This window comes from Achroia grisella, unplaced genomic scaffold, assembly GCF_030625045.1.
Source record: "Achroia grisella isolate CSIRO2021 unplaced genomic scaffold, CSIRO_AGI_Agris_v1 utg4290, whole genome shotgun sequence".
In the NCBI taxonomy this organism is placed as follows: Eukaryota; Metazoa; Arthropoda; class Insecta; order Lepidoptera; family Pyralidae; genus Achroia; species Achroia grisella.
The window spans coordinates 167,300-179,683 of NW_026712854.1; the positions used below are offsets into that span (position 1 = coordinate 167,300).

Consider the following 12,384-nt stretch of genomic DNA (forward strand, 5'->3'; position numbering starts at 1 on the left):
ATGTAATTTTTCTAAATTAGAGCTAGAATTGCCTCCTTTTATATAAGTCAATTAAATTAACCACGCCGTCTTAATCATTATCTAAATACTTTTAAAATTATATATAATACTTCTGTGTTAATTTAAAACTTTAAAGGAAGAATTAATAAATATAAATTTAAAAAATTTAAAAGCTTGTAAATGCCTGTCTTGTATAAAAGTTACATTTTGAATACTGCAATTTTTCTGTTTAACCGACGATATATTTAGACATAACGTTGCCAAAGAAATAAATAGTAATAAATAAATTAATACACACACTACGCCATCTAGTTCGAAACTAAGCAGAGATCGTAGTATGGGTACTAGATTACTGATTGAAATATTTTCATGTAACCGTACAGATGATAGAGAAAATCACCACCATTACAAACAAACATACAAAATAAATAAAATTGGTCCCTATTATTATTATAAATACATTAATAAGGTCCTATCTAATCCAAGAAGGGTCATTCATTTCATTCATTCATCTATATTTCATTGAATATGGCCATATCAGTAGGAAAATCTTAATGAGCAGAATATTTAAACATCAAGTGTATTTTATGATACAGTAGCTCATCATATAGATATATAGAGAGAATATACTACTTTAAGATATGTACATATCGTAATGTAGATAGAAACTATTATCATAGTAAGTATTGACTTCACGTTTAAACAAATATGCAGATGATATGATGAAATATGTGATGCAGATATGCATGATAAAATTCCATATAGAGGATGTTAAACATTCATCATTTCTTTCCTAGCAAATCATTTAATAAATCCTGATTACTCATACTGGCATCCCCCATTAAATTAGTCCTAGATTCTCTTGAACTCCTCCTTCCAGATATAGATCTCTTTCTTGGTACAGGCACTTGATCTGATATAATTTTGAAATTATTATTTAATTCCTTTAAAGCCTCTTCAGGAATATCACCTTGGGAGTTAACAAATTCATTTATTTTATCTACAGCCTGCAGTTGCTGTACAAGTTTGTCACTCTCCAATTTGGTATTATTAAACTGTTTCATATGTCTATCTATAACTTTACTACTCTTTTCTATATCTTGAATTATATCTTTACAATATTTTTCCATAGGCTTCCCTGACAATTTTCTTTCTAGAGAACTATTCTCACGTTTTAGTTTAAAAACATCCATTTCATTATTGTCTTGATTAATAGTAACCGTACCAGCTGTTTCTTCAACTGTAAGATCATCGAAAAAAGAAATATTGGAATTTCTTCTCCCTCTTGACTTGGGACGCTCATCATCATCATTGACCTTTTCAACTTGTTCTTCAATAGACTCCTCTGTAGAACCCCTTCTAATACTTGTTTTCCTCAACGTTGGTTCCTCGTTATTTTTTATTTTATTAAGAAGATCAGCTTTCATAAATTCCATTTTCTTCTGCATATCTTCTGGTGAAGAGTTTTTGTAATGTAAATCTTCATCAAAAATTGCTAAATCTGCCATACCATCTTGCACAGTTTTCGCTAATTCAATCATTTCATCGGATGACCCTTTAGAACTCTTTCTTGTTTGATTCGAAGCAGATCGACTAATTGTTGAATTTGTTCTACTTGTAACATAACGGGAACGAGGTTCCGTAGAGGAGGATGTATCTTCATCGTGAGATAAAGCGCTGTTAATATTCCGCGAATTCTCACAAAGCTTTGCTAATAATGTTTGTTCCTGTAAATATGACATTTAGATATTAACAATACTGCTAGTATTTATACAATCTATGAATAATGTATCCTTATCATTTATCTTTGTCTTGCCACTATTAAAGTCATGATAGAAAGAAAGACATATATGAGCACACTCTCCTGTTATGCGTATTATCTATCACAAAGACCATCTTTTATTTGGTCGTCTAGGACATAGTTAATTGTGTAATCATTATTACTAACAATATAGTACAGTTAAATAACAAAGTTACTACTACTACTCACACTATGCTCAAAAATATCTTAACCAGATAAATAGAATTAAGTATTAAAAGTAGTCTATTTGTTTTGTCTTCTCAATTTCCCTGGGCCATCAGTTACTTTTAGAATAATATTTATGTATATATCCACACACACACATGCCGTCACAATTATTAACCCAGATGGAGTAGTGAATAGCATTATTAACTGTCGATGCATGGTAACCACAACTTTTCACATGCCCATTTCGCCCGAATTTTGGTTTGATATATTATCGATATTACTTCATCGGAGCGTAAGTCAGAAATATAAATTGAATATTTTTAATACTTACGTTATTTCTATCGTCCGCTTTAAAACTCTCTTGATTTGTTTTAGTTTTACTGATTGGACGAGTAATATTCATAGTGGATGACGATTTTGTTGGAGACTTAGCTGAGCGACTCACAGCTGTACTAAGCATCTTCTCTTTCATCTGTAATTTTAAAAGTTATATTTTCAGTATAAGTAACATCGTCAATTTTGTGTATATCTTTTTCCTGGAGAAATAATGTCATTGTTTTAATTAATAAGTAAAATATGAGACACAAAAAATTAATTATATTAGTAAGTCAAATATACTACACTTCTGAAAATTCCCTACAGAATATTATTTAGTTAACTGTATTCCCAACTGAAATGTGAGATATAGTAAAAATATTACATGACAAAGAGTCATAACATAGAATCCTCCCCACTCCTATTAATCCCGCATCCAATTCAAGCGGAGATCTATTACTATGGCCTGAGAAGAGGTTCGAACGACTAGCGAAGCCCTGTCACTAAAGTTGTATCCGTCTAAGAGGAGCCAGAGCCTTCAGCCGTACCATAAGTCCTTCAGCGGATTTGGTATGTCATCTTACATTCGGCTCTACCGTTCAGTGAACTGTAAAGACTAGAATTTACATTAGAATAGTTAGAAAAATTAATAGTTGCTCTTCTATGAGTATACCACGAGCACCACAAATTATTATGTAGTATCCATTAAAACTTTGTATCTGGTAGGCAAACTGTCTGCTCTTTAGCCTTTCCATTTACTTTAAATAAAATAATTGCTATTATCCCAACCTCTATAATAGTGGATAATTTATCAGCATTACTGATAGCAAGGTCCAGATCATGTCTTGTGTCTTTGTGTTTGTTAATTTCATTTTGAAGCTGATGTTTGAAATTCTTCGCTTCGAGTGCAATCCGACGTTGTAGCATACTAATAGTTTCATTTTGACTTTGAACTTTAAGCGTCAGATCTGCTACTTGGGCTTGAAGTTTTTCACGTTCTAGAAGATTTCTGAAATTATCAAAAACGTTAACAATATCGAGGTAGAATTTGTAAAAAGTTTTCTGCGTGGAGTACTTGCATATTTCTGTCCACCTGTTTAAGCCGCCAAACAGCTTGTTTTGTAAGCTGTGTTTGGGTTTTTGTAGGAGGAGATAAAATAGTGACTTTATACGATAAGAGGAATAACATATTAGTCATCAGAAATGGCAACGCACGAGTGTTATCACGGGCGTCACATGACAACTTTTTATGACTAGTTTATATCCGCCTTCGAGACACCGTCTATCTCCATGTTAATTATCATCAAGATCAGTTCAGCCATAAAGCCGTGTCAAATAGACAAATGGATAGACATACTGTCGCATTTACAATTTTAGTATATATGTAGATTATTAGATTTACAACACAACTCACCTATCTTTACTCAATTCAAGTAAATGCTGGTGTTCATCTTTTAAATGCTGCAGTTGCATGTCCCGTTCTTTCAGCTTCTGGGTTACTTCTTTGAACTGCTGTTTCAGTTGTTTATACTTGCTCTGTTGTACTCTCATCTCTTCATTGTGAGAGTTCAGAACTTGAGGCAGTTCCGCATTTGAGTTCTCATACCTGATTTGACGGTAAAAATATTTTTATCTATTACTTATATATTTTGATTTATATAAATTTTATTATATGTTGCAGTACATTTTTATAGCATAGGGGAGAAACGAGCATGCGGCACACCCGATGGTAAGTGATTACCGCCCCCCATGAATAATACCAGAGGAATTGCAGTGCGCTGCCGTCCTTTTAAGAAGGAATGGGCTCTTTTTTTATAAGTTTCAATATCGTATCGGAAATACCATTTCTGAAAGATGATTCCACAATGCGTGGCAAAAAGATACTAAAAAACCGCACGGTGGTTTTCTAAAAACTTTTTTTTTAGGACCGCCATTCACCCAGATGATCATTTCTCATACTGTTACATTTATCATACTCTCGTTAACTACCGAAATAATAAAGTAATTCAAATACTCAAATAATTCAACTGAGTATTCATTTTGTGGTTTCATACAAGTCATGATATTTACACAAGTAGTTCTATTAATTAAAATTACCTTTACTGAAATAGTTAATCAAATATTAATGAAACCTAATACTCATATATACAAGGCTATTTTAATTAAGAACCATTACTATGTCAAATTAGCGAATGTTCTTAATATTTGAGTAAATACACGTGTTATACATCAATCATATTGCTTTGAATTTATAAGTAAGTAGCTACACACTGAAATTAAATTAATAACCAACTAATAAGCTTCATATTGTATTGGAGAGCAGTTTGCTTTGTAAAAAACGTAGCAGTTGAAGGGTTGAGATAATACAGTGCAAATTCAAGGCATGAAGTTATTACTCCATAATGTCCTCAGGAACAGCTGAATGAAGGTTAGTACTGGCGACATATGACGATGTGATAACTGAATACCGTTACAAGTTCACAACACTAAGTTGTCCTAAAAATTGGTTTAATAAATAAAACAAAATATTGGGACAGGTCGTTGGTATATTCTTTTCAGAACTAAATGGATCAAAGCATAACACAATACAATACGCACAAGTACAATCGCATAAATACAACACAACAAAGATACAAAAACTATAAAAATATCTTAACAGCGACTTTTAAAACGTTCACTAACGTTATCTAGTTTTAAAAGTGGAAACTATTAATTATCATATCTCAGCCCGTACGACGTCCACTGCTGGACATAGGCCTCCCTCAAAGATCTCTACGACGATCGGTCCCGCGCTACTCGCATACATCGCCTTTCAGCGATCGGAGAGTCGGTCCAACTTGTTGGAAGCTTCCCACACTACGTCTTCCGGTTCGTGGTCGCCACTCGAGGACTTTATTGTGCCAACGGCCATCATCATCTGCTTCTTCCTTATCCCATTTATTTGGGGTCGGCGTAATATTTTCGCTTCTATTCATCCCTGTTCGCAGTCATCGCGTTATTTACTTCCTTTCTTACCATATCATCTTTCACACAATCCATCCATCTCTTTTTCGGCCTTCTCTGCCTTTATAACCATCCACATTCATATGTAACACCATCTTGACAATCATCTTGGACCGCCATCTTGTCATTTTTAATTAAATAAAAAATATATTCTGTTCAACAGACTGAAGAAAATATTTTTTATTGCGAATATGGTTACATTCAAAGCTCGATCATAACCACTACTCGAATATGCAAAAAAGATGATTTGTAAAGAAAAAGCCAATAAGGCAAAATGTAAAAGATGATTTCTAAAGGAAAAATACAATAAATATTACCTTTGTAGAGCGATTTCTTGTTTCTTTTGTAATGCCCGTAGTACACGATTCTCGTTGCTAAGCTCCTGAAAAAAATATAGCCATAAGATCTGATATTAATCCAAAAGATTTCCATGAAATAATGTACAAACTACTTAAAAATAACCAAGCAGAGATGTGCTAACTCGCAATAAACATGACTTGAGTTAACTCTAGTTGAAATTCAGGTAACTCGAATTGACACATCTCTAATACCATGGACTTCAATTGTTGAACCACCAACATGCTGCCCACCTTCATGAAGGAGGACTACTGGCCGAAGGGGGTGGTCTATCGGCGCTACCGTGGCAGATTGCCGTTGTCAGTACCGTGACCGTAGAGACAATTTTATTTTTCATATTTTATTATTATTTCTTATGTATGTTAGTCTATAAGGTATTTATAATATGGGCCATGTAGCCTGAATTAAATAAATAAATAAAATTGTTAATTTTAAACTGAACATTCTACTTGTAAGCGACGTGTTCCATAGATTAAGATTTATAGTTTGTTTATTTATAACTATTGTCTATTGTTTGTCTAAGTATAAAGTAGCAGGTAATTCTTGCGATGTACTTAATAATCTTAACTTATAACCGACGCTACCTAGCCAGTTACGCAGCCTTATTCCTAGACTATCAGACGGGAATTGATCTTCAACCGCTCTATAAATTGTTCTGCGGGTTTTGGAATGCCATGTGCACTCGTCCTCTATCGTTGTGTGAAACTGTAAAGGCCAGCTGCGGCCAATAACATGAGAACTACTTTAAATTTAGATAAAATTCGAAACAAAAAGCCACCTAGCCAGCCTGCACCCTACGCTCATTTTTAAATTCTACAATTGCGTGTCATAAATAAATCTAATTATTTAAAAAACTCCGATTTTTAATTTTACTCCGACACGCTCTAGCAACTCCTTCAAGACACACTACTAATTTATACTGATATTATAAATAAGAAAGTATGTATATCTATCAGTTTCTTACATTTTTACCACTAAAGGCAGAGCGGATTCTATCAAAATTTGATAGGTAGTTATAGTGTATTTTTGTTTGCACAAATTAGTGAAGACTTAATCGATATGAATACGGTTTTATATGAAACTAAGTATCGGTCACGGTTTCACACGATACATTACAAATCTTTGATTTTCTAAGCTTGTTATGTACTATAACATGCATGTATTATACATAATAAACCTTCCTCTTGAATCACTATCCATTGGTGAAAACTACATTAAAATCAGTTGCATAGTTTAAAAGATATAAAGCGACTTTATTACTATGTTAAGATACTATTTCTATAGTTCATATAAGTGTATCTAATTTAATATATGATTATTATTATTTATATAATTTTTAATTTATACTATACTTCTATATTATTTTTACTACATATACTTATATTATTTTTCTTTATTATCATAAGTATTTGTTACTTTTATCGTTTAGTTTTCTCCTGTTCGTATATTAACTACCTGTTCAATATTAAAATTCGTTTCCCTAAGGTTGCCTTGAAAAGATTGCTTTCAGTAATAAAGTCGCCTTATTGTAACTATACGTGTGTTCTATAATATATTAGTTATGCCTTTTCTTTGCTGTATGTTACACATAAAGTATATTTATAATGTCTGGTAACTTTGAATATCGTTCCTAACGGTAAACTTAAAAGTTAATCTAAATTAGATCTACTTTTCAATAAATGTCTGTAACAAATACTCGCTGAATGAAGCCTATTGTTTACGAGTGTACTATTAGAAAACAAATGTAGTTTCATCATGCATAGATTTTTTTTATTAATAATAACAATCTCAGACGATTCACACAGCGCTATCTAGACCCAAGTTAAACTAGATAAAGCTTGTGTTACGGGTACTAGATAACTAATACAAATACATACATATTTTTTCGTAAATGCATACATATTATATATAGACAACACATAGACCGATACAAACAATATACTCATGAATACAAATGTTTGTGCCGTGCGGGGAATCGAACTCGCGATCATCGGAAGTAAAGCAATGTGCTAAACCGCTAGATCGTCGAGGCCGTCCGTCGATAGATAGAGTATACTTCATTTGTACCAACGAAAAGAACCGTTTACAGCATGTGAGGAATCGAACGCGCGACCATGGGAAATAAAGCAATATGCTAATCCGCTAAACCATGGAGGACTTACTTGCAAGTGGTAGTGAGCGTCTGCCAATTGATTCTGCAGTTGCTTCACCCTATGCGTCTTCGCTGACAGCACCCTCTGAGTGACATATCTGTCGGCGCGGCCGTTCAGTGACTGGTTAGACATTGCCTCTATGAGCGGGTTCAATCTCTTGCGTTTATTTAGCAGATTTAATCTGGAGTTACTGCTGTACACGCTCTCAAGCGACTCCTTTCTGTAATTTACAAGCAATTGATGTAAATCCTTACTAATGTCATAAATGTGAAAGTCTGTCGCTTTCACGCCAAAACTACTGAACCGATTTAAATGAACTTTGGTACGCAGATAGTCTAGATTCCGAGGAAGGACATACTTTTTAATGCGAAAAAGGGTTGTAAGAGATTGAAAGAGGAGGTTGCATACAAGTATCGTCATTTTTAAAAGTAGAAGCTTGAATCTTATGTTTTTGGATTTTGGGGGTTATAAAATAAGGGTTGGTGGTAGAAAGCTAAAAATTTAAGATTGTATTTTTAATGCCACATTATAAAAATAAAATAAAATAAATGTTTAGGGGTGGACAACCCTTATCACTTAGGGGTATGAAAAATATATAGTAGTCGATTCTCAGACCCTCTAAATATGCATATAAAATTTCATAAAAATCTGTTTCGGAGGAGTATGGTAACTAACATTGTGACACGAGAATTTTATAAGATTGTTACGAGTAGGTATATTACCAACCTTTGCTCTTTCTTCTTGTCTTCAGGTATTAAACTCAGCACTGACATCATCAATGCATGCACTCCATTTTGTTTCCTTTCCCGAAATAGAAAATAACCCAATAAATCGGGTTACGGTTTATTTTGATGAAAAATAACTTACGAGTTGCGAAGCAGATTGTTGTGTAAACTCGTTGCTATGGCAACCGATAATATGTCAATCAATATATTTGAAATGCGATCAAGAAATCAACATCTATACTGGCAGGGTAATATTATAGGTTATAAATCTAATAATGATTGAAGATGATGGATCGGGTATAGAGATGTATTGATGGTAAATATAGTCATACTCATTAGACCTGCAAACGTTTGCGATATAACTTTAAAGTCGCTATTAAAAATAGGGGTTGATAGTTGAAGGGTAAAAATTTAATGTTGTATGTATTTTTAATACAAAATCACAACATAAAAATTATGTAAAAAAAAAAACATTTAGGGTTGGGTCACCTATATCATTGAGCGGTATGAAAAATAAACGCTGGCCGAGTCTCAGACCTATCAAGTCCGAGAATCAAATTTTACTAAAACCGGTAAAGCCGTTTCGAATGAGTCACCGCATTTTATATATTAGATGTATAATTTTCTTCATTTTTGTTTTTGTATCAATTTAGCAACACACACGTTGAAATTAGTGGTAAATTAAAATTTCGGAATGAGTGGTAGAATTAAAAAATATGACTATTCAGAAATGCTTATATTAAATTTATAAATTTTTTAAATTATTTCTATATATTTATAGCGGCTAAGATGGGGCCGCTATTATTTATGATTATGTGTTCATGTAGAAGCAGCATCAGGAAAGGAAGAGGTGCAGAGAAACTAGTCATATAGAATATAGAAGTATAATAGTAGAAATAGTAATATACAAGAAGGCGCGAATCGCCTTCTTGTACATATACTAATTGTAAAGACTTCTATATTACTATTTCTACTATTTCTATATGACTAGTTTCTCTGCATCTCGAATGACAGACCTGTTATTTTATTGCTCTGTCGTAGCTAAGCAACGGTGTTGCCACGCGATAATAGTAAATTCGCCACATATTGTTACTTAACTTACTTAAAAATACTTAATAGCGGTATTTTTTTTATGTGTTCTCTGTAGCAGCAGCAGGAAAGGAGATGAAGTGATAAGTCCAGTGATTGCTATTTACATTATGTATATTAACAAAATATTTACAATTGATATATGTATAAGAAGGTGATTCGGTCTCGAATGACAAGCTTATTATTACATTGCTCTGTCGTAGCTATTTTTTTATTAAGTATTTTACGGCCTTGGAAACTGTCGTAGCAAGGCAACGGTGTTGCCGCGCGCTATCCGTAGAATCGCCACATATATATTACCCGCAATTTACTTTTTTAATCGACATCAAAAACAGTTGAAGATTCTCAGTGTACTTTTTATTTGTTTTTCTACGTGAACCGTTTTAAATTTTGTTTTATTCTAAATTTGGTGTTTCACGTGTGATTCTAAATATATAAATGTTATCGAGATCTCGCCAGTAGGTTTTGATTAATAAATCATATTCAAGAACGTATACCCCTCAGATGGATCCCCCGTCCAATTCAAATAAGGGTCGAACTACACGAAGAACACTAGTATTGTTTTTTTTATAGCACAGCGGACAAAACACCATGCTGCTTACCTGATAGTAAGTGATTACAGCCGCCCATGTGCACCCGCAATACCAGGGGAATTGCAAGTGCGTAGGAAGAAGCTCTGAAGGAAGGTTTTTGTAAGACGTAGCTATGGTAAATAAAAGGCAGTTTATTGTATGATGATGGTATGGTAAAAAAGGCAGTTTTCTGTAAGATGATGGTATAGTAAAACAAAAGTCAGTTTTCTGTAAAATGATGGTATAGTAAAACAAAAGTCAATTTTCTGTAAGATGATGGTATACTAAAACAAAAGTCAGTTTTCTGTAAGATGATGGTATAGTAAAACAAAAGTCAGTTTTCTGTAAGATGATGGTATAGTAAAACAAAAGTCAGTTTTCTGTAAAATGATGGTATGATAAAAAAAGCAATTTTTTCTAAGATGGTATGGTAAAAAAGGCAGTTTTTGTAAGATAATGGTATGGTAAATAAAAGGCAGTGTTTTGTAAACAAAATAATATACTTAGTCAACATTACTGTACATGTAGGAATCTTTATTTACATGTTATTAGAGTCCTGGGACCCTTAGCAGACCTTCAATTTCGCATTACAAAGTCAAACTATACTTACCAATATAATAAACACACAATACAAGTTTGTATGTCTGGATGGATGGATGTTTGTTTTTGAGAGGAGTATAAATTTGACGTGTAATTGTAATGTCTCCATATTTATCATCGTAGCTCCTGAACAAATGGACCGACTATGATGCGGTTTGCTTTGTTAGAAAGCAGATGGTTTTTGACTACAACAAATCTTTATTCGGGAATAAATTAAACATTTTAATTTTTAATTATACTTCGCTCTATACACATGTTTCAATAAATTTATAATTTATATATAGTATATATTATACACATAACTATAAACAATAATCTCTAGAAAGAATATACATATAATTATGATGTCAAATGTTTTGTTTCTTTACAATTCCTTAATAATTTTATATAGGTATGGTGTCAAATAATATGATCTAACCATAGTATATGTAAATATTTGTTAAAATGCTAAAATCTATAAGAACAAACAAAATATAATAATGGTCGTTATCATATTTTGGTTGTTTTTACAAATTGTTATTGAAAATTATTCTTGATAATTGTAAAAAAATCAAAGCATGCTTGTGTTTTGAGCAAAAGTTAATGGAACAAGACTGTTCTATCTAAAAATAGAAGAGTTTTTGTGTTTATTGCAAATAAGCTTTTATCTATCTATTATATGCTCTCTGGAACTTTATAGATTTTTCTTAAAATACTCCGTCTGGGATAGGATAGGACAGTCTTTATATAGAATTTCAGATACAATAGGACAGTCTTAACCATAGGTTTCATACAAATATTCAACAATTCGATACAAAAACCATGTTTTAATGACTTCTGTAACTCAAATTATCATTATTAGATCAAAATATATATAGATAGATATAGATATCAAAATATGCTTATTTGCTTTGTATGGTATATGTATGAAGACAAGGCGGCCGGGTTTAGGTAGAGAACTCTTAAAAAGGTCGAGCACACAGATCTATGTACGTCGCAGTGCTACAAGTCTTAGCATCTGACAATGACAATAGTCCAAACACCTTGATAAGAAAAAATCGCTCAAAGCAATTTTTTGAGGCAACCTTAGAGTAACGGATATAATTTACATACAATAAATATAATAATATAACCTTTGGCACTCTTCTCTGCTCACACCGGTATAAACCTGGCGTGAAGGTAGATATGAAAAATAAAGAATTTCATTCTTTAAAATATAACACTATAATATACTACAATAATAAGACTATATCACTTAAAATTTAGAAAATACGTCGTCTATTGAAGCATTTTATTATGAAGTATGATATCTGACAAATTAGTACTAATTTCCCTCATCACGATTTATCTCAATTTAAACATTTATTGTTTCCATTACAACATTTTGAGGTCTTATCATATATTAACTAATCGCCCCGGCTTCGCACGGGTGTACATGTATTATACATATAAACCTTCCTCTTGAATCTATCTATTAAAAAAAACCGCTTCAAAATGCGTTGCGTAGTTTTAAAGATTTAAGCATACATAGGGACGGACAGACAGCGACAGCGACTTTGTTTTATGCTATGTAGTGATGATACTCAATAATTTAATGATGCTATCAACAATTCTCAATCTTA

General features: G+C 32.6%; 1 protein-coding gene across 2 annotated transcripts; it reads right to left on the reverse strand.

Annotated features, from left to right (window-relative positions):
• Positions 1–217: 217 nt before the first annotated feature.
• Positions 218–8,674, reverse strand: LOC131844921 (lebercilin). Of its 2 annotated transcripts, XM_059193917.1 has the most exons (8): positions 8,524–8,674; positions 7,807–8,017; positions 5,605–5,669; positions 3,699–3,890; positions 3,074–3,293; positions 2,301–2,441; positions 1,226–1,727; positions 218–970 (listed from the first exon to the last, which is right to left on the reverse strand). In XM_059193917.1, the coding sequence occupies exons 1-8, from the start codon at positions 8,571–8,573 to the stop codon at positions 783–785; spliced, it is 1,569 nt and encodes a 522-aa protein (XP_059049900.1). In that variant the 5' UTR covers positions 8,574–8,674; the 3' UTR covers positions 218–782. The 2 variants fall into 2 exon arrangements, with proteins under 2 accessions (XP_059049900.1, XP_059049899.1); XM_059193916.1 differs by having other exon boundaries at positions 218–1,727.
• Between the last annotated feature and the right edge of the window lie 3,710 nt (positions 8,675–12,384).

Bases quoted from the DNA above. Each gene is read 5' to 3' on its own strand.
- LOC131844921 (XM_059193916.1), bottom strand. From the start codon at position 8,573: ATGATGTCAGTGCTGAGTTTAATACCTGAAGACAAGAAGAAAGAGCAA. The intron at 5,670-7,806 runs GTAAGTCCTCCA...TATTTTTTTCAG, and splicing joins ACGCTCACTACCACTTGCAA to GAGCTTAGCAACGAGAATCG. The intron at 2,442-3,073 runs GTTGGGATAATA...TTAAAATTACAG, and splicing joins AATTATCCACTATTATAGAG to ATGAAAGAGAAGATGCTTAG.